This window comes from Sturnira hondurensis, unplaced genomic scaffold (genome assembly GCF_014824575.4).
Source record: "Sturnira hondurensis isolate 20B ecotype Veracruz unplaced genomic scaffold, ASM1482457v3 Scaffold0010448, whole genome shotgun sequence".
Classification (NCBI taxonomy): domain Eukaryota; kingdom Metazoa; phylum Chordata; class Mammalia; order Chiroptera; family Phyllostomidae; genus Sturnira; species Sturnira hondurensis.
Window position 1 is genome coordinate 171,413 of NW_028083079.1, and position 20,387 is coordinate 191,799.

The 20,387-nt window shown below is 46.7% G+C and overlaps 1 protein-coding gene across 6 annotated transcripts; it reads right to left on the reverse strand.

Moving 5' to 3' along the window:
* Nucleotides 1-795: 795 nt before the first annotated feature.
* On the reverse strand, nucleotides 796-18,672 carry WDR31 (WD repeat domain 31). 6 transcript variants are annotated; one of them, XM_037059077.1, is made up of 11 exons: nucleotides 17,826-18,672; nucleotides 15,109-15,203; nucleotides 12,585-12,727; nucleotides 12,048-12,180; nucleotides 10,542-10,616; nucleotides 9,695-9,839; nucleotides 9,496-9,596; nucleotides 8,245-8,312; nucleotides 7,173-7,314; nucleotides 5,468-5,630; nucleotides 796-3,154 (listed from the first exon to the last, which is right to left on the reverse strand). In XM_037059077.1, exons 3-11 carry the CDS (start codon nucleotides 12,698-12,700, stop codon nucleotides 2,994-2,996), a joined length of 1,104 nt encoding a protein of 367 aa, XP_036914972.1. In that variant the 5' UTR covers nucleotides 12,701-12,727; nucleotides 15,109-15,203; nucleotides 17,826-18,672; the 3' UTR covers nucleotides 796-2,993. The 6 variants fall into 6 exon arrangements, with proteins under 6 accessions (XP_036914972.1, XP_036914975.1, XP_036914977.1 ...); XM_037059080.1 differs by lacking the exon at nucleotides 15,109-15,203; XM_037059082.1 differs by lacking the exon at nucleotides 17,826-18,672 and having other exon boundaries at nucleotides 12,048-12,177; nucleotides 15,109-15,345.
* Between the last annotated feature and the right edge of the window lie 1,715 nt (nucleotides 18,673-20,387).

The following is a 20,387-nucleotide window of genomic DNA, read 5'->3' on the forward strand; positions in this document are numbered from 1 at the left end:
ACCACACACATCACTTCCACTCCATGCCCACTGACAAGATCTTACTCCTATGGCCATGCCTAGCTGGGAATGTGGTCTCGGCCAGCCCACCTGGGCTAGGGGGAGGTGCCAATTTCAGGAAACAGCTAGCATTCAGCACATTTTTTACAATGAAGCTGTTCTTTAATCATTATGTTTCCAAAGGCTACTCAGATATAGCTAAGTGCCCTTTTTTTAGTATTAAAAGGTTAAAAACACCAAGTAACCGGAGTTTTATACTTGTATTTCCTGTGTCAAAATGAAGGCCATTAATAACCACCACTCCTTAACCATATAAATATATATATATTTTTAAGATTTTATTTATTTATCTCTAGCGGGGAAGGGAAGGAGGGAGAAAAACATCAATACATGGTTGCCTCTCATGTGTCAGTATATGGTTGCCTCTCATGTGTCTTCCACTGGGAACTGGCCTGTAACCCAGGTATGTGCCCTGACTGGGAATCGAACAGTGATCCTCTGGTTCGCAGGCCTGCGCTCAATCCACTGAGGTACACCAGCCAGGGCTCGATAAATATATTTAAATGGTAAGTATACAAGACACAAGTTTATTTAAATTTTAAATATACAATTGGCCAGATCCAAGAGGTTAGACACCTTCTGGAAAAAAACATCAGCTGCCTTTGGAAAACCCCTCACTATTACTTAGTGTAGCCGACTCTGACATGAAGTGCTCAGCAGGTGAATGAATGCATTGTAGCAGCCTGGATCTTAGGTGCTGAGGATGCCTGTGTGGAGCACATAGCACTGAAAAAATCCTACAAAAACATTTACATTTATTAATCTCTTTTTTACTTGAAATGCACAATAAGGCACTTACACATCATGCACACATGTCAAGTTTAGGGAAACAGATTTATGGTAACAGTGCCCTGCGAATTCATCAGAGGCCCAGTTTTCTCACAGGTGTGCTCCCTCCCGCAGCAGCCTGTCCCCCCCCCCCCGGGAAGCCCCTCCCAACCCGCTCCCTTGGGTTTTCTGACTTACTGCCTGCTTCCCTTCTAGAAGGGGTCAGTTGTAGCACTAGCAGGTGCTCTTGGGCTTTCCCTGACACACCTGTCTACTGCTCCTGGGCATCTGGCAAGGAAGACCTCCTTGGAGCCAAAAAGTTAATTACTGGTCTAGAAAATGCACCAACAATTTCATGGTCTCTAACATTTCCGAAGTGAACTTGTGACATCATGCAAAGGCAAAGGCAAAGGCAAAAGCAAAGGGAGGAAAGTAATCCAGCCTTGAGTCAGGCTGACCTAGGTTCAAATTTCAGTTCTTCCCCTTCCTACCTGCGTGTGTGACCTTGGGCCTCCGTGTCCTCATCTGTGCAATGGGAATACCAGTAAGAATGGGAGTGAGAATAGATGTATTCGGCCACCTGCAGCTGCTCAATGACGCAGCTTCCACGTTCACTACCCCTTTGTTCTTTCAGAGTGCCAAGATCAAAGGGGAAGCTGAGCAGTGACTAAAGCTTAGAAATAAGATCTAAGGAGAATGGATGAGGAATGGTAGATGTTTCATGTGGTAAAGAGAGCGTTTTGTCCACACAGAGGGCAATAAATAACAATGGCTACCACTTATAAGCACCTACTGCCTTGCTTAGCATTTAATACGGTTCTGTTCAGTCCTCAGAACAGCCCTGTGAGGAACGTAGGATTACAGCCCTACCCAGTAAGTGAGGAAGCTGAGATTTCACAACTTGCCCAAGACCATCCAGCTAAATGGAGATTCAAACTTAGCTCAGATGCTTTGCAGCAGCTTAAGATTCTCCTCCCTGGTTGGTGGAGACGGCCTGGGGGAGCGGGACTTGAAGAGGAGCAGGGGGAGGCAGGAAGGTGGCGGTCAGCCATGGGGGTCAGGGGCAGGCAGAGAAGACAAACGCAAAACCTTCCTCCGGCTGGGAGGCATCAGAAAGGGAATCCTCCAGGGGCAGGTGCCTTAGGCGTGGGCCTGCCTGAAAGCAGGAGGAGCTCGATTTCCACTAGAGGAACAGGGGCTTATAGGCACCACGTGGGGACTGACCTCCTGGGACCACACAGGCACACCCAAGTGCCTGCCCCTCCTCTCGGAGGGGCCTCAGTGGCCAGCACACAGTGGAATCTATGCCTCCACTTTCTCTGTGTTCTACCGCCATTGCAGATATTCCCTTTGCCTCACTCCAGCCATTCCCTAGAGGGAGTTTATAAAACTAAATAAAAATACTAAAATGTACAAGTGGAAAAAGTTAAGCCTTAATCTCGCAACCGCTCCACTTCTTTATCTATGGAACCACTTTGGTAACTCCCATAATCCTGGACAGGATCCTTGGGGTTGTCAGCCTGTTCGAGCCACCTCGGGCCTTATTTTCATATAACCTCTGCACCAGTCTAGGGAGGGACCAGGAACTCACAGGGATTTCCCACCCTTTCTGCTACTGTGGTGAGTGGAAGCTTTTGCTTTCTTGCCCTAACTTGGATTCTTCCCATTGCTGAGGACCAGTGACTGGACCTTCATATCGTGTCTACAGTCTATTTCCTCTGCGGCGCTGCACTATTTCCCATGTAGATCATCTGGAGCCAAGCAAAACAGTTTCTCCCCCCGCCCCTTGCTTTTTCTCCTTCTGTGGAGACATGGAAAAGGTCACTTCGAGAGACTCAGACTCCTGACTCTCACAGAGACCCCTTTCAGATACCTGCAGGTCACCACTTTGAGCCATAAGTGGCTTTTTGAAGAGCAGTCCCAAGAGCTCACTAAAACTTGCCTCTGGATTTCACTTAGCTTGAGAACCTTAGGTTAGTCCATGTTTCTAAACTCTGTACTTGATTTGGAACCAGTGGCCTTAAACTGCCTTCTAACACTGATATGCCCTCTGAGTGAACCTACGCCCCATATCGCCCTCCCCTGAAGACAACATGGAAAACACAAAACCACACTGAGAAAGGAGGGGCCACGGCGTGATACTGTCCAGCAAATGTCTCCTGGTCTCAGAATGCCGCCACTTCCCGCAGTTCCAGCCCTCGGCTGTGGTCCACTCTGAGCACGTGAATCCCGCTGCTGAAACTAGCACACAGTAAGGAGGTGGTGTCACCAACAGCCAGCGACGTCAAGGGTCCCGATCCATCCAGAGACAAGGTGAACAGGCAGGCTGGGGAGGAAGAGGGTGACCAGCAGCTTAGGCCAATAGCGTAGCATCATAAAATGCAATGTCTTCCTAAGAAAGCATGTGATTAAAGCATGTGCTCTATGTATCTGACCCCGACAAGAGACACATCCCATGCTGCAGAGAAACATGCACCAGGGGAGAAGCCAGAACTTGGGTCAACCCCACGACTTTAACTATTGAGAATGGCACACAGACCAAACAGGGTGGACATACACCAGCTAGAAGTATGTTCAGACACTTTGGGCTGCACCGGCAAGGACATGTTAAAAAGTTGCCCTTTCTGACCTGCCGAGGACAAAGCAGGGCCAGGGCAGAGGAAAACAGACCGGGATGCTGATTTTCAGTTGCTGGCTTCCCAAGGTCTAGGTCTTTTCAAGGCAGGATAATGGGGGAACTTGAAGGGCAGTCAGGGCTTCCAATGGACCCAGTCTCCCTCCATCTGCAACTCAGAGCCTTCTCAGAACTATGGGCACACAGCTTGTTCCCCTGGTCTCAGGTTCATGATCAGGGAAGCTAAAAAGCTGCTCCTCCCACCTCCCACAAAAGTCATACCTGGGCGACTAGAGAGGGCAGCTTCCAGTGAGGGTGCAGTGGGGCCGTCCTCACTGTGCAATACATCTTGGGTCCCACCTGACATGCTCTCATCTCTTTTCTCTGAGGGGGGCTACCCCCCGTCCCCTGCTGGACCCTGAATTTCTGGAAGATCACTGTGGGAGGAATTTGGTTTGTGGTTCCCGAAGTTAATATTGGGTTGGCCAAAATGTTCGTGTAGTTTTTCCCATAAAATAAGATACATTGTTCATTTTCTCCAGTAAGTTTATTGATTTAGCTATTTTGAGTATGTTGGTAGGATGCTGATTGTTCTCAATTAATGTCTCGATTTGATTGCTATCAATTTCAGCTGGTCTCCCCGATTGTGGAGCACTGTCCAGTGAGAATCTCCAGCATGAAACTCTGCAAACCACTTTTGACACATTTGATCAGTCGCAGCATCTTCTCCATACACTGCACAAATCTTTTTTTGCATTTCAGTTGTGTTTTTACTTTTCTTGAAATAATAAAGCATAATATGCCAAAAATGTCACTTATTTTCTTCCATCTTCAATATTAACATGGTCATACAAAATTCACCAATTTTTGATGTGTTTTTTAAATGTATGCTGAGATGATATGCAAGCTGTCACAATACAATCTAAAAAAATTATTTTGAATGAAGTTAAAGACAACTAAGCATTACTGGAGCCACTGTGTGAAAAAAAAAGAACAATTTTTTTGGCCAACCCAACACTATTCCTGTGTCTGGCAGAACCCCACATCCAGGACAGAACAGCACGGAGGCAGTGGGGTGCTGGTGAACCAGCTCTCTGGAAGGAGAAAACCACCTTTTTTCACAGCATTTGCCAAATTCCGTGGTGTAAATACTCTCACTATAGTGCATGAAATGTTCCTGAATATTTAACGATCAGCCATCGGGAGCTGGACCCACACGCCACTGCCTCGAGAACTCTAGGAAGCTGTGTTCACCCCCTCACCCCCACCAAGAGCTGAGGCTCTCATTTTTGTTCTTTTTTTAAAGATGTATTTATTTATTTTTAGAGAGAGGGGGAGGGAGGGAGAAAGAGAGAGAAACATCAACATGTGGTTGTCCCCCATGCACCCCCAACTGGGGACCCGGCCTGCAACCACACCAGCTAGGCCTCATTTTAGTTCTTAAAAAATAAATTTCAAAATAGCAATATTTCTTCTCTTTTCCAGCACCTTGAACATCACAAGTTAAAACCAGATGAGGGCCCTGGTTGGTGTGGCTCAGTGGGTTGTGTACCAGACCGCGAAGCAGGGGGTCACCAGTTCAATTCCCAGTAGGGGCACATGCCTGGGTTGCAGGCAAGATCCCCAGTTGGGGGTGCGCAAGAGCCAACTAACCAATAGCAACTGATCGGTGTTTCTCTCACACATTGATATGTCTCTCCCTTTCCTCCTCTCTCTCTCAAAAATAGAATCTTAAAAAAAAAATCCCCAATGAGGACTTTCAGGTACACAGAAAGCATATAAGAGCCAAATGTACGTATTTGAACTCTCAGGAATGAGTGGGTACAATATGGTTCAAGGAGTTATGTGGTAATGGCCTCTGGCCAGAGGTTGAACAGAGATTCTGGGATCTGGTGTCATGTCTTAACCACTAGGGGACTGAACAGTGGAGGGACCTGCGTGGTTGCCCTGGAGAATGGAAAGAAAATTTTAGAGTCCTTTAGGACTTCATGTATCTTTAAGAAGCACCACCAGCAGGTTCCTTACCTCCAGTATCTTGGTTCCAAATTTTCACCTTGCAGTCATGTGATGAGGTAGCAATTACAGGCATCCAGGCCAGGGCTCTTGGTAGAAAGACACAGGACGCAACAGTCTGGAAATGCCCCCTATACTCACATATTCTGTTCCGTGTCTGCCTCAGATCCCACAACTGCAAAATAATGACACAGACTAGCTCATACACACTTTCCTCCAGTGTCAGTCATTGATGACATTGATGACCTATCGCCCCTCCATGTCCTGACCCACCCGTTCCCTCCACTGACCTACTTACGTAGCCACCCCTTATCTTTATGCATCCCATCCACATAGCCAACCACCCATCCATCTAGTGATGACTTTAAGCATCAACTATGCCCCAAACAACCCTGGTTAAGGATGTGCAGAAGGGCTGCTGTCTTCCTCATTAACACCGTGGTCAGGGAAGTGACGCTCCACGTCCCCTGGCATGGTGAGACAGTATGAGGTTACCTACTTTCCAGGACAGCTCAGGAGCCACCTATATCAGCCTCTTGGTATCTGTGGGTCCTGTGGGGACCCCACAGTTAGCAGCACCTTCTCACAGGTACATTCAGGCAGAGACGTTCTGGTTTAACGTGCAGTCACTAAACCTGGTATATGAAGACCAGAGTCTACAACAAGGGCGGCGCCAGTCTCTCCAGTCCCACTCTCGCTGACACAGAGCAGACCATGCCTGGAGGATAATGACCAGGTAGGAGAGCAAAGTGAACTGGGTCCAGAAAATAGTGAAATCACTGGGCACCATGTCACCTAAGGAACAGTGGCAGGAGCTGGAAAAGCTTAGCTTGGAGAAGAGATGCTACATGGGCAGCCTGGGATTTAAAACCTTGACCCAACACTTACTAGAGGTGATCTTGTACAAGAAATTTCAACTTGCTGACGCTATTTCCTCCTCTGTAAAATGGGAATTATAATAGTTCTTAACTCATACAGCTATTTTAAGGATTAAATGAGATAATGCATGTAATGTGCTCAGCCCAGTAGCTAGCACACAAGAAATGACAGGGGAGCTGTAATTGCTCTATTTGGATACTAGATACCCCTCTTCACTGATATTCTACAGTTCGGAATCCAAGGTACTTTGGAGGAGCCTATCCCAAAATTAATCGCAAGGAAGGTTATGTGGGTAAGGGCTGAGGCGGGTCCTGACTGACCCTGGAGCTCCAAACTTCCTAAAGAGCCGGCACCTCCTTCACTGGGGCCACGTGCACAATGAGAAGCACTGGATTCTTCGAATACTCCTTCCTCTCCTAAGCTCTGCTGGAAGGAGAGGTATTAGCAGCCACTTCAAGATACCGCCTTCCTATCCTGACTCTCACGCTGCCAGGGGTGTCCAACTAGTGGCCCGCAAGCTGCATGCGGCCCAGAATGGCTATGAATGCGGCCCAACACAGTATCGTAAATTTACGTAAGACCTTTTTTCTGCATCAGTTTTCATTAGTGTTTGTGTATTTAATGTGTGGTCCAGAGACCCCAGAAGGTTGGACCCCTCTGCCTAGGCTAACAGATGTTTCTTGAACCATCTGGAAGGCAAAGGATCACTCACAGTCTGCACTTGGAATAGGCCTGAGACATTAGTAGACCTGCCAGTGTAGCCCAGCACAGGCAGGAGGCCAAAGTGAGTTATCTGCTCATCAGCAACGAGACCCCTGCATCCCCCAAAACCCCTCACCGTGGCTTCACAGCCTTCCCCTCCAAAGCCGTTGCTGCAGGAGACGCAGTTGTGTCCATCCTCACTGACCTCGCAGTAGGTCTGAATGTGTTGCTTTGTGGGAAATATATGAGCTACCTGCAGCCCCCGACTGTCCCATAATCTGAAAAAAGTTGAAGCAAAACTTGAGTTTATAGTAAATGTGTCTGAGATACACTTGTAATCGCCTACTAACATAAAAGCCCTGGTTCTTTGCTGCTTCGCCAGCCAGATGGAGTCACGGCACATGGGCTCCGGATTGGTCTTGGAGACTGCGAAGCAGGCAGGAAGTGGCAGAGTGACGTCTGAGCTCTTTCTATTCTGAGATCCAGTTAATGGAAATTTAGACCAGGCCTCTTAATTGTGCAAGTTAATGTGTTAATTTGGTCTTTTGGGATACTGCTTTCAAAGGACAAGAGGATATTTCTGTGCCTGTGACTTAAAAAAAATTTTAAAGATACTTATGATAGTACAGAGGAGCAATCATCTCCCCAGATTCAGACACAAAAGACTTGCAGGCCTTGGCCAATCTGAGCCATGGAGTCCACTGCGGGGTATTTAATTTTATCTCTTGTCTTATTCCTACCATTTGCTAAGCAAAATCTCTTCAGAAATATAAAGTTTCTAGTCATGCTTTCTAGTGTAAGAAAAATTTACTTCATTTGCCACCCCTGAAGGTGATTCTGACCTGCTTTCCCAGGGAGGGCTCCCCAAGAGCTGGGTGACTTAGAACGTTAGGAACCAAGCAGGTGGCCAGCATAGAGCCGGGCAGTTTGAAGCGGTGGGAGGAGCAAGTGACTGATCCTGAAGTCAATCTGAACATGTTCACACAGTAGGAGCGGGAAGACTCCCTGGCTTGACGGGCATTCACCCTCTACCCAGACGACTCTGTGGGGCCAGATCAGACAGGCCCCAGCACCAGGGAGGGGCAGAGGGGCAGAAGGCCCTGGAAGGACACAGCAATGTGGAGAAGCAGAGTGGGAACGGTGTCGTGTATGCACGGGGGCCACAAACCTTCACCAGAAACACCTTCACTGACACTCAGTTAGCCTACCTGACGGTCTTATCTTCGGAAGTCTGCAGCACGTATGGTTCTCGGGGGACCCAACACAGGTGTGTGACCTAGAAGAAGTGTAATTTTCAAAACATCTCCACACCAAATCATTCCTCTGCTGGAATTCCTGTCAACTGTGCTAAATAGCATTTCTGCACCACGTCTCAAGGATGCTGAACTAGGAAATTTGACTTGGAGGGGTTTTATGTTTTGCCCATACCCGCCAGTCATGCTCTCCTTGCATCTCCAAGGCTATCAGTGCCAGGGGGTAGCAGCTGGGCTGGTGGCCAGCACCCAAATGCGTGCAGGCACTCTTAGAGCCTGAACCCCAAATACATAGCAAAGACCCGCTGGCCTGCAGCAGCACGGAGGAGCAGCCCCTGTTCTGATGTGGGACCACTGAAACCCCAGGCCAGGCCACAGAGGGTTCAGGAGGTGTTCTCCCTTCGCTTCATCCCTGCAGTCCCCTGGCGGACGGGCGGGCGGGCAAGACTTTTCAGAACAACCCAAAGTAACAGGATTGTCTTTTTCCCCTGGAACCCCCACAAATGGGGAAGGCATAGAGCAAATGTATCTTGTCACTGACTGTTGTCTTCAAAATGGGGAACAATAACTACAGCTAACATTTGAGGACCACTAAAGAAACATCTACCATGTCAGGTGATATAATTCTCACTGTTTTATAACTGTAGACGCTGAGACTCTAAGTAAGTTTCTTTGGATAACATAGCTAAAAAGTGATGGATCGAGGACTTGAACCCAGGTTTGACTGACCTCAAAGACTGCAGAGTTTATATACTAGTCTGCTACCAGAAAACACTGGTTTTCATAAACAGAGCAAATTATACAGGAAGCAAAATGTAATACTTATTTCTCCACATGTTATTAACGCAGAGCACGGAGTTAAGCTGTGAGCTCCTGGAGGACAGAGTCTGTGTCCTTGGTCACCAACCTGCTCTAAGCACAGTGCCTGGCCCACAGAAGAATAAGTAACTGTGTTTTGAAGGAATAAGTGAGGACACCATTAAGATTCCAATATAAACCAGTGGCATTGTCCTCTGGAGCCAAGACCTTAAGAGATCTAATTCGATAATCCTGAGGGGCTGGGGTCCGACACAGTTAGAGGTGAGTGGTAATGGGACCCAGGCCTCCCACAACTGATTGTGGGACTCCTGATCTCTTGCCCAGGCCCTTCCCCATGCCCCACCCTCCCTCCTGCTGCCCGGCCCTGTAGCAAGTTTGAGTCTGTACCAAGTTCCTGGAGACTGAAGCTCGCTCCACACACTGTCCGGTCCCCACGTCCCACAGAAGTAGGGTGTTGTCCCGAGAGCCGGTGCATAGCTGTGCTGAGTCTTTGGAAACAACAGCAAGAAGATGGTCCACGAGCTGCACTTGGAAGAGGGCGTTTCAGAAAGGACAGCGGCACTGGGAAGAGCTCTGCGTTACCCACCTGGACTCACGGCCACTCCCGTGACTGCCATGGCATGGCCCGAGAACCGCTGGCTGGGCTGTGAGGAGCCGTGCAGGTCCCACATCAGGACCTTCCTGTCCCGAGAGGCGCTGAAGAACTGCTTCGACTTGTAGACACAGGCTATCTGCTTGGGGAAGAAAGCGCAGGTGTGCTCGTCCGACGGCACTTTGCAGTGGGGAAGAGGCCTGAGGTCAAGTGTGTTAGAGCCCAATGTTCTTGTTCAATCCGGTTCCAAGGGCGCTGAAACAGGCAGGCAAACACCCTCTTCCGCGCTACGGGACTGTGGCATATGCCAAGTTTCATTATGATAGATTACAGGCTAACTTTTGGTTCATTTAGGTGGACTGCAGAGAGCCATCTAAATTGGCATTCTCTATCACTTTTGCTGGAAAATCACTGTACTCTGTAAAGCTATTGAACAAATTAATTTTTATTTAGCTATTGTTAGCTTTTAAAAATTTTCCCCAACTAGACTGGAAGATTCCTAAGCACAGAGACTGTCACTTTTCCAACTATGGTCAGCACACAGTAAGCCTTCGGTGCATGTCCCTGTTCAGTTAGGATTGGCCAGGGAGAGTTACTCTCTATGTACCACTGGAGCTATGAAAGGCTCAGTAACAAAAGAAAAATTATGTCGCGTATACCTGTACCAAGAGTGAATGGTGTGCTCCACTTTTCCTGGAGTAGGGCTTCACAGCACCAAACACAAAGCCCCTGCATTTTCTCCGAAGACTGAATATCCAACCACTCTTACTATCTAGAGCCAGTAGGTGTTCCCGTATTCAGTTTCAAACTCCCTCCCTGATAATAACCGGCTGACAGTTACCTTGGTGATTTCATGCTCGTGTCCTTGGAACCTTCTCACCACGTTTCCAGTTTTCCAGTTATAGGCCACGACTGTCTGCAGAGGGTCGTTAGCATTCTTTAATTTAACCAAATATTCATTCGACTGAAACAAGCCTTGCTTCATCCTCTGCCTGACTTCTCCCTCCCAGTCAAGTGACCTGCACCACACAGGCTCTACTGTGTCCCTTCTCATGCCTTGCGCTTCTCCTGCCCGGTGCTCTGTCTCTCCCAGCTCCGGGGCCGCCCCGCTCCGCCTTACTGACGGGTTTGGGCTAACACAACCTGAGGGAAACTGCTTCAGGGTGAGGTTCTGATTGTAGATGCTGAAGGAAAATTCCATATGGGACTACATTTTTCCCCTGGTTGTATTGTATTTTATTTTAGTTTTTTAAATTTACCATCTCCTTAATCATTTGTAGGTATACAGTTCGCAAGCATTAAGTATATTCCCTTTACTGTGAAACAGACTGTATTTTGTTTTTAATTTCAAAAAGCCTCATTTATATCCCACCTGCCAGGGAGCGCCACTGTTAAATTTTTTCTTCCATTTTTTTTCTCTGGGTGTATACTATAATATTTTGTTCTAAGCATTTATTCCCCTATGGGATTTCCAAAGTGGTCTCTGGCCTGGTCTCTGGCCCAGTCTCTGTATTTCACTGTTAGAGAGTAAGAAGCATGTCAGCACTCGACCTAAATCCCCATTTTCCCATCTATAAAATAGAGATGCTAATCCTTGCCCATCTACCCCTCACAGGTAAGGCTCATATAAATAAAATTTCACATGTGTAAGGTGATACAGATTTTAAGAAAAATAATGATCAGTTTTCAAATGCATACAGGTTTCAGAGGTGTTAAAATGTCCAAATATGTGCACCTTAAAGTCTGTGAAATAGTGTGAAAATGGAATTTGAAGACTCTAAAAGGCTATTGAAATGGGAGGTACTACTTACCACAAAAGCATCAACATTTTTGCTACCAACATCCTAGCTGCGAGTGCTGTGACAGATCCCGATGTGAGGGAGAAAATGCAACAGGACCCGAAAGGACAGTGGGCAGAAGCAGGACACAAGGGAGGGAAGAGTCCCGACCCACACCAGTGCGGAGATGCGGCAAACGAGAAGACTAGAAGACAGCTTTTGCTGACGAGTAACTCCCGTGTCTGCGTGCAGGTGTGGAAGGGGACTGGCTGGAATAACAAGGGTCACTTCCAAAAAGCACGTGGAGGCACAGTGCTAAGGATCTCACCACTGAATCCTCACAAGTGTCCTGTGAGGTCGGCATTATTATTCCCATTCGATAGAAAAAGAGGCTGAAGTTCAAGAAAACTAAAATACTTGCTCAAAGTAAGAGAAGGGCCTCACACCCAGTCTAATTCTAAAACCACATTTCTGCACTACCCGACGCAGCCGAAGAGCGGCGCTCGCCTCCCCCACACCTTCCCTGCTCTGCAATGAGGCGGCTCCCTGGGAAGTGAGGCAGGGCCCACCGTATCGTTTCCTCCGGAGACACACAGGTCCGAGTCCAGAGCAGCAACAGCAGAGACGGCACCCACGTGAGCTGGGCTGTAGTCTTGGAGAGCTCTAGTGGGAATTCTCTCTTCCATAACTGCATCCGGCCTGCTAGAGAGAGGATGGAAAACGGGGGGCCCACCGGGGTGGGAGTGCATAGTGGAGCAAGATGAAGAAGAGTGTGTGGGAAGGTGGCAGTTGAGGCCGGCTGAGGAGAAAGATGGAGGAGGAGACCCACCGACATTGCCGAAGTGGTGGTATTAATTCCAGAGGGGCACAGAATGACGGAGTCTGATAAAGGGGAGTCCTTACTCTAGCGATTATTCTAGAGATGGAGGGCACCTCTCTAGAGGTGCAGACACTAAGCTACCAGGCTGTTTCTTATCCAAAATAAGACTGAGCAAGCTGACAGTTTAGGGAAAGTCATCAATACTTGCTCTGGGCCTTCTCTTTCTCTAGTGGAGAACTTTAATGAGACATGATAAAATATGGGGTCCCAAGTAGGACTGGGGTACCTGTATTTGTAGCTGCTGTGTTTGAGTTTGCTTTGCAGTTTCCCCATCATGGCACGGAACCTACACAAAAGCTTCTGAGGCGGAGCTCCTTGCAGACGGTGCTGGAGAAGCAGCATCCCTTGTGGCTGCTGGAAGTTGTGTCCCTGGTCAGTGAAAAGAGCAATACATGCTGTTAACTTTGTTAGGCAGGATGATGGCAGTACGGTGTGGGGGTTCAGAACGAGCACCCCAAGATGCGCTTTTGTGGTATGTGGACTGTTTTGAGCTAAAGGCAGTTTTAGCTTCAGGCTCAGGAAGAACTTCTATACCCCATGACGACTAGAACTTGAATGAGGAGCCTTGCCCATCATAAAGTATTGTCAGCAATAACATTTTTGACCCACCTATATGTCAAGGCAGACTTTTATTTACTAAACATCTGTTTTTTTTAAGATTTTATTTATTTATTTTTAGAGAGAAGGAAAGGGAGAGAAAGAAATGTCAATGTGTGGTTGCCTCTTATGCGGCCCCTATGGGGGACCTGGCCTGCAACCCAGGCCTGTGATCGGACTGAGAATCGAACTGGTGACCCTCTGCTTTGCAGTCCAGTGCTCAGTCACTGAGCCACGCCAGCCAGGGCTCTGTTCTTATCATCACTCAATGACCCTTTGAAGCCCCTCCAGAGCACTGCCTCACCCCTAACTCAGGCTGTCTTATATATGTAATCCCCCTTTCTAGCTCTGCATGTGGGGTCTGACTCTCATGCGTATGAGATTCCATAAATAACAAATATGGTTATTTTTCTTACTAATCTGCATTACGTTTATCTGACTAAGAGACCAGTCAATAGAACATTGAAGGCAGAAGAAAGTTTGTTCCTTTCCTACGATGGTCATGTAAAAACACACCCTTTTTCCCCCAAAGACTAATTAACTGTATGCCTCTGCTTTTCCTCCTTTCCCTGCCTCGCTCCCGTGGCCCTGGGGATGAATCCTACAAGAACACATTAGCAGATAAACAAAAACAGAAGTAATATGAGGATTGAGCATGGGCCTGCGAACCAGAAGATCATGGTTCGATTCCCAGTCAGGGCACATGCCTGGGTTGCAGGCCAGTTCCTGGCAGGGGACACACGATACATTGTGTGTCCTTGGCAGAGGCAACCATACATTGATATTTCTCTCCCTCTCTCCTTCCCTTCCCCTCTAAAGATAAATAAATAATATATATATATATATATAAAAAGAAGTAATACGAAAGCTCTCTGAGGCCCCCAGTAATTTGTAAGAGTGAAAGGGAGTCCTGAGCCAAAAGGTTTGGGAACCACTGACCTAGAACTTAAATAATGTCAAAAACGGATGATAATACTGTATTAGATTCAAAAATAATTAAAATGTTTTCCAGATTGTACTGCCCCTAACAACTAACAAGGCTAGAGCTGAAGAGAAAGACAGGTGCTCACCCACACGCTAAATCAGGGAACACCTCCTATAGGCCCTAAGCAGATTAAACAGAGGGAGAAAGAGAGAGAAACCAGAACATGTGGCCACTGTGGACCACTGCTGGGACTAAAGGTATGTGACTTGGGGCTAATCTCAGCCACTCTGTTGTCCTCTGCAACTAGCTGTTCCCTGGGTGCCAGAGGACAGAGGGAAGTAAGTGGGGAGGTGAGTACCCAGTGCCCATCTCTTCTGGGGCTCTACTTAAAGAAGCTCCAGGAGATGAGTTTCTAATGGGCTCAGCAAGCCTCATTTTAGAAAGAAGAGTCTACAAGGAGACAGCAGCTAAAACTCACCAAGTATTAATCAATCCTCATCAATCCTCTCATTACCATTAACAGATAGAGTTTTCCAGAAGAATTTCAGCCTGCATTCTGAGAGGCTGCTGGAGCTGACCTCCTGAAAGGAACTGGTAACCAGTATGGAAGCACCATTGGTGGGAAGAACAGCGTGTGTGACACCAAGGGCCCTGGGAGCTAGCCCCAGCGCTGCCTCCCCTCACTACGCGTCCTTAAATTCCTCCATTCCCCACTCTACGCCGCAGCCTTCCCATTTACAAAACGTGACGTCAGATCAAATGGTTTTCGGAAGGCAGTGGACTCCCTAAGAGGGCGGACCCTGTCGTCTTCACCTTTGTACCTTAAGTGGCTTACACAGCGTGATCAAACATTTGTGAAGTAGCGAATCTCAAGTCCCTCTCAGCTCAGACATTCTAGAGTTCTCCATAACAAGCGTAAGGTGTGCCAACAGAAAAAAAACCTCCAGGATACTTTGCAAAAAGCTTGGGATGTTGTATCATTTGTAGATTGATAGCAGTTGCAGGGCATCCTATCTGCCAGCCTAACCCATTTTTTCAACATTGTCATCAAACTAAGGACAGATGCCATTCATAGATCTAGGTCACTGGGACCTGCAGATGCTATAAATGGACTGTCTCTGCTTAAAACTGATTAGATCCTTAGCTGGTATCTTCAGAGAGCCACACTTTCCACCTGAAGAATATTCATGGAATGTTCTGAGGAAAAGACAGTTTTAGAATTACTTACCCCAAACCAATAGGATCTTCTTGGTGAGCTGCCGTATTCAATGCTTTGTAATGTTTATACTTTGGAAAATAGTTCAGGCAGCCACTTCCTAATCTCTGTAATTAGTGAAAAGATGCTTAAATTAATCTCTTCTGTCTGAGCAAGTTTGCACTGAAAGGAGATTTACAATTTAGCAAGGTAAATTAAGAACCTTGCTAATCAAAGAGATTGTTAAATGTAATTTTCCTTCACAAAGAAAGAAATCTTATCCCTGGCTGGTGTAGCTCAGTGGATTGAGCACGGGCCTACGAACCAGAGGATCGTAGTTCGATTCCCAGTCAGGGCACATACCTGGGTTGCAGGCCAGTTCCCGGCAGGGGACACACGATACATTGTGTGTCCTCAGCAGAGGCAACCATACATTGATATTTCTCTCCCTCTCTCCTTCCCTTCCCCTCTAAAGATAAATAAATAAAATATTTTAAAAAAAAGAAAGAAATCTTACAAAATTCAAAGATTTTGAGGGAAAGTATACCATAATGTTAATTATACTTCTATTAAAATGTGCAAAAGAGAATATATTTAAATGCACCATTAAACAATTTATTTTACTAATAGTACTTCTGTTCGTCAAAAATCTTCAAAGGCAGAGTGTGGTGGGGTGAAAATGGTGACAACTGTACTTGAACAACAATAAAAAAAAATCTTCAGAGGCACCCTGGCTGGTGTGGCTCAGTGGATTGAGTGCTGGCCTGTGAACTGAAAGGTCTCCAGTTCGATTCCCAGTTGGGGAACATGCCTGGGTTGTAAGCCAGGTCCCCAGTTGGGGACGTGTGAGAGGCAACTGAATGATGTTTCTCTCCCTCTCTTTCTCCCTCCCTTGCCCTCTCTAGAAATAAATAAATAAAATCTTTAAAAAGGAAAAGAAAGGTAGTGTACATAAAGCCCTCAGTTCAGCCTGGCAAATCACTGGTAATAGATGACAGCTACTAACATGATTGATAGCAATACTGAAAGTAGCAATTCCACTCTTATCACTACTGCTCTAATATACATATAATAAACATATGTAAATATACACAGAGAATAGATACAAATGGATATGTAAGTCTGGAGGATATTAAACTGAAGACAAATTTGTTCTCTGACCAGAGTGATTGATCACACTAAGAATTTACTACATTAATGGCCTCTATCAAGGCCATTTAAAATCTCAAAAACATGGGGGGGGGGCTGGGATGGGATTAAAATACAGAAAACTGTACTTGAACAATAATTAAATTAAAAAATGAAGAAAAAATCTCAAAAACAAAGTATATGTACTTGGATAATGTCCATGTTGTAATTTATTATGAGTTGACAAATCTAAGAAATGAAAATGAAAACAGTATTCAGTTATCTTCTACTGTTTATATTATGAACATGTACTATGTTTGAGAGAAGGGATGGTCTCTTGTTCATTTTTGTAACTGTGCTTTAAGCATTGCCTGGAAGAATGGATGCAAGGCAAGCATCTGTGGAATGATTAAAAGAATGAATGAATGAATGGCATACTAAGGTGAACAGTCTGTTTGGCAAGAAGATTTTTAAGGACCCCAAAATATAAGGGTCCTTTAAAATTACCAAGCAGCAAATCCTCCAGGGAGCAGTTATCCTGCCTCATTCAATTTCAGGCCCCAAAAGATGGCAAGAACTTGGGAAAGTCATAAACTCAGTTATGGTTCTGGATGTCCTTGTTGGTTCCTGATGGAACTGGGCCTAAGTCTGAATCCCAGGATCCACTTGTTTCAGTTTGTACCCCAAAGACTCAGAGATACCCAATAGTCACCCTAAACATAATTCAGAGAATTCTATTTTAGCTCTCAAGTGCCATATTCTTTGATATACTCCAGCATATATCCAACTATTACTTTCCATGAAGAATCTGGGACTTAGAGGGTTGCTAAAGGTCACACAGGGGCAGAGCTTCGACTTCATTTCCTTAGATTCTTGGTCCACTGTTCATTTAAACGCTGGTTTTACCTGGCCTGGCAGCTCCGTTGGTTAGAGTGTTGTCCCCATACACCAAGGTTATGGGTTCTATCTCTAGTCAGGGCACATACAAGAAGCAACCAGTGAATACATAAATAAGTGGAACAACAAATTGACGTTTCTTCCTTTCTCTAAAAAATCAGTATATTGAAAAACTTTTTAAATAAAATAAATGCTGATTTCGTATTGCTCTCCCTCTCCCTGTGTTCCCCTTTGCAAGCATCTAACCTACACTTTGGGAGACCAAATGTAGGCATGGAAAACAAAGCTCAACCACAAAATAACGGTAGAAGCCTGTGGAAGATGGTCTAATTCAACCCTCTAACAGTCAAATGAGGAGACCGTGGCCCAGAGAATAAGAGGGTCTGGCCTGGACTCACACAGGGAGTCAATACCAGGCCAGTTTCCAAGGTTGCCCTAACTGTGAGGAAAACCTGTGTGCGGTTTTCCCTTTCTGGCTCTTCAGCTCACAAATGTCCCTCTCCCGGTCCATGCAAAAATCAACCAAAGCTTAGTTTTGATGTGTGCTTGGTGGGGAAGGGCCAGGGTACGCCCCCAAAGGGAATCCAGTGCCACCCAATCCAAGCCCGGCCCTCCGAACTCTCTCCTTGCTTCGGCCAGGTGGGCGTCTGCGGTCCGGTGAGCGCGAAGGCTCCCACTTTTGCGCCCGCCCGCTGAGTCCCTTCCACCTGCTTTGGGCTCCATACCCATCGGCGGCCTGCCTAGCCGGAAGATGAGGCTGGCCTGGGGGTGCCGATCCTCAGGGTGTCAGCACCCTCTGCGCACTACAGCCTCTGGAGTCTCCGCCCCTAGCAACGAGGCGCGCGTCGCTAGGGTGGGGGTTCTTGCGAAAAGCGTCCGGGCGCCCTCGCGGGCTGCTGAACCGCAGTTCCGCTCTCCTGACGCCTCCGCTGGGGAAACCGCCGAGAAGGCCCCACCTTGCTTTCTTAGTGTAACAATGCGTTGATGAGGGTCCTGAGAAAAGGACAGATGTGCCCAACACCACGCTGCCAAAAAATCTACGTAATGTAGGGAAAGCGGTACAACAGAAATAGTTATGGAGAAAACCCTTAACGAATATCAGCTTTTAAATTGTTATTCGCCCAGATGGAGATTCTGCTTTATTCCTTCGGAGTTTCCTCTGATTCCACCCAGGCAGAGAGCCCTCCTTTGGACACTTCCCGAAGTCCCTCCATCCCTTATTCTTGTCATTCTTTCTTTCATCAAACCTTCACGGCCCACTATCATACCAAAGAGATCCCTCACTACCTTCTTGAGATCCAATGGTAAGACTGTTCTAGAAAGTAACAGCAGCTACAAGACAAAGTTTTTGCACCTGTAATGACATTGCTTTCACAGTCCATTCATGTCTGTATTCCTAGTTCATGGCATAGGACTTGGTAAGGGCTTGTTGAATGTTTGTTGAATAAGCAAACAAAAAAAAAATGAATGGATGAAGAAATCTTAGGCAATTTTTTGCATCCTGTTAGGAGCCTCCTGCAGTGCTGATCTGTCAGCAGAACTGCCTTCAATGAAGATTTGTGGTTTCTGAAAGGTAAATGCCTGTGGGAACAGGGATGGGGTGGCAAGGGACATTTTCCTTTATAGAATATCACCATTGGCAATGGGGTCTGTCTTCCCCAGATTGAGAGTCCCCTCCATAGCATCCTTGATGGGATTCCTCTAGCCCTTGTTGACACTTCCTTGATGGTGCACTCATTTCTTTCTGGTCAGTGGCTTGTTGTTAGACTTCCTCCTGTCAGGAGCTGGAATCTACCCCTCTTGCCTCTTATAACGCTGATCTTAGTTCAAAGCTGAGAGTTCTCCCTACAAACTTAGTCCCTCTTCCCCATAACAGCCTGGCAACCTTTAACAAAGAGAGACTGATTGCTTTGCCCTGGAACACTGGAGTAGGCTCGGTGCACCAACACTTGACTTACCAGATCCCTCCCCTCAAAATGATTCAGCTCTGGCGATGTAGCGCACCCCACCCCAATATGCTTTAGATTTAAGGCACCTGAGACTTCAAACTGGTAACTCTAGCCAGACTTTCCCCAGACCTGTATATCCACCTGCTTCCTGCCCATCTCCACCTGAGTATGTAAAAGACACCTCATCCTTGACATGACTCACACTGGAAACATTATCTTCCCCCCAAACCTGTTCTTCCTCTTTCTGAGTGCAGGGGCACTACCATTCACTAATCAACCATGGCAAGGCTACAGGAGTCATTTGTAACTTCACCCTTTCTCCCCCCTCCAGACTGCATGTCCTTCCTTTGTGCTTCCAAAGCCCCTCACACTATTCCCAACACAGCATGGCTCTTCATTTACTTGTCTCTCTCTTTCCTGTGTGCTCCATGTGGGCAGTGACTGAGTCTTATTTCCACCTGTGTTTATTGCTGGTGTCTAACAGAGGGTCTAGCCCAGCACCGCAATAGAACATTCCACTCTGATGGAACTGTTCTTATATCTACTCTGTCCAATATGCTAGCCCCAAGCCACCTGTGGCTATTGAACACCTGAAATGAGGCTAGTACCACTGAAGAACTGAATTTTACATTGTGTTTATTTTTAACTCTAAATTTAAGTAGCTGCATGTGGCTATGTGGCTATGGCATTAGACAGCACAGATCTTATCTAGCACATAGAAGATCTTCACTGAGTAGTGTTGAATAAAGAATGATAGGGGAAGGCAGTCACGGACAACCGTTTAGGACACAAGATAGAATGTTATGGGTGTAAGCTAGATAATTTCTTTTTTTCCCTCAAGATTTTATTTATTCGCTTTTAGAGAAAGAGGAAGGGAGAGAGAAAAACATCGATATGTTAGAGATACATCAATCAGTTGCCTCTCACATGCCCCCAACTGGGGACCTGGCCCACAGCCCAGGCATGTGCCCTGACTAGGAATCGAGCCAGTGACCCTTTGGTTCGGAGGCTGGTGCCCAGTCCACTGAGCCACACCAACCAGGGCAGCAACATAATTTCATGTACCTCCTTCTTCCCCCTCACCTTTCATCCCTTCGGCCTAACATTATCAGTGCCTCCAAATCTGCCTTTTATAAATATAATCCTAGTTCATGGCTCTTTACTGCCTGGACTGATTTTTCTCTCCTGGACTTGCCCAGTTTGATATTGTCTGTCCTCTGAAGTGAACTGGTCCTGAAAACCTTCTGGAGATGAGGTCTGGTCTCCCAGGGTCTGGTCTGGTCTGGCCAGAGCAGAAGGGACTGTCTCTCTTTCGGGGACCCATGTGGTCTGAGTATG

Bases quoted from the DNA above. Each gene is read 5' to 3' on its own strand.
- WDR31 (XM_037059080.1), bottom strand. From the start codon at position 12,700: ATGCTGCTTCTCCAGCACCGTCTGCAAGGAGCTCCGCCTCAGAAGCTT. The intron at 7,315-8,244 runs GTAGGCTAACTG...AACTTTTTTCAG, and splicing joins TCCGAAGATAAGACCGTCAG to ATTATGGGACAGTCGGGGGC. The intron at 3,155-5,467 runs GTAAGGAACCTG...CTTCCTCCCCAG, and splicing joins TTGGAACCAAGATACTGGAG to CCTGCCTGTTCACCTTGTCT.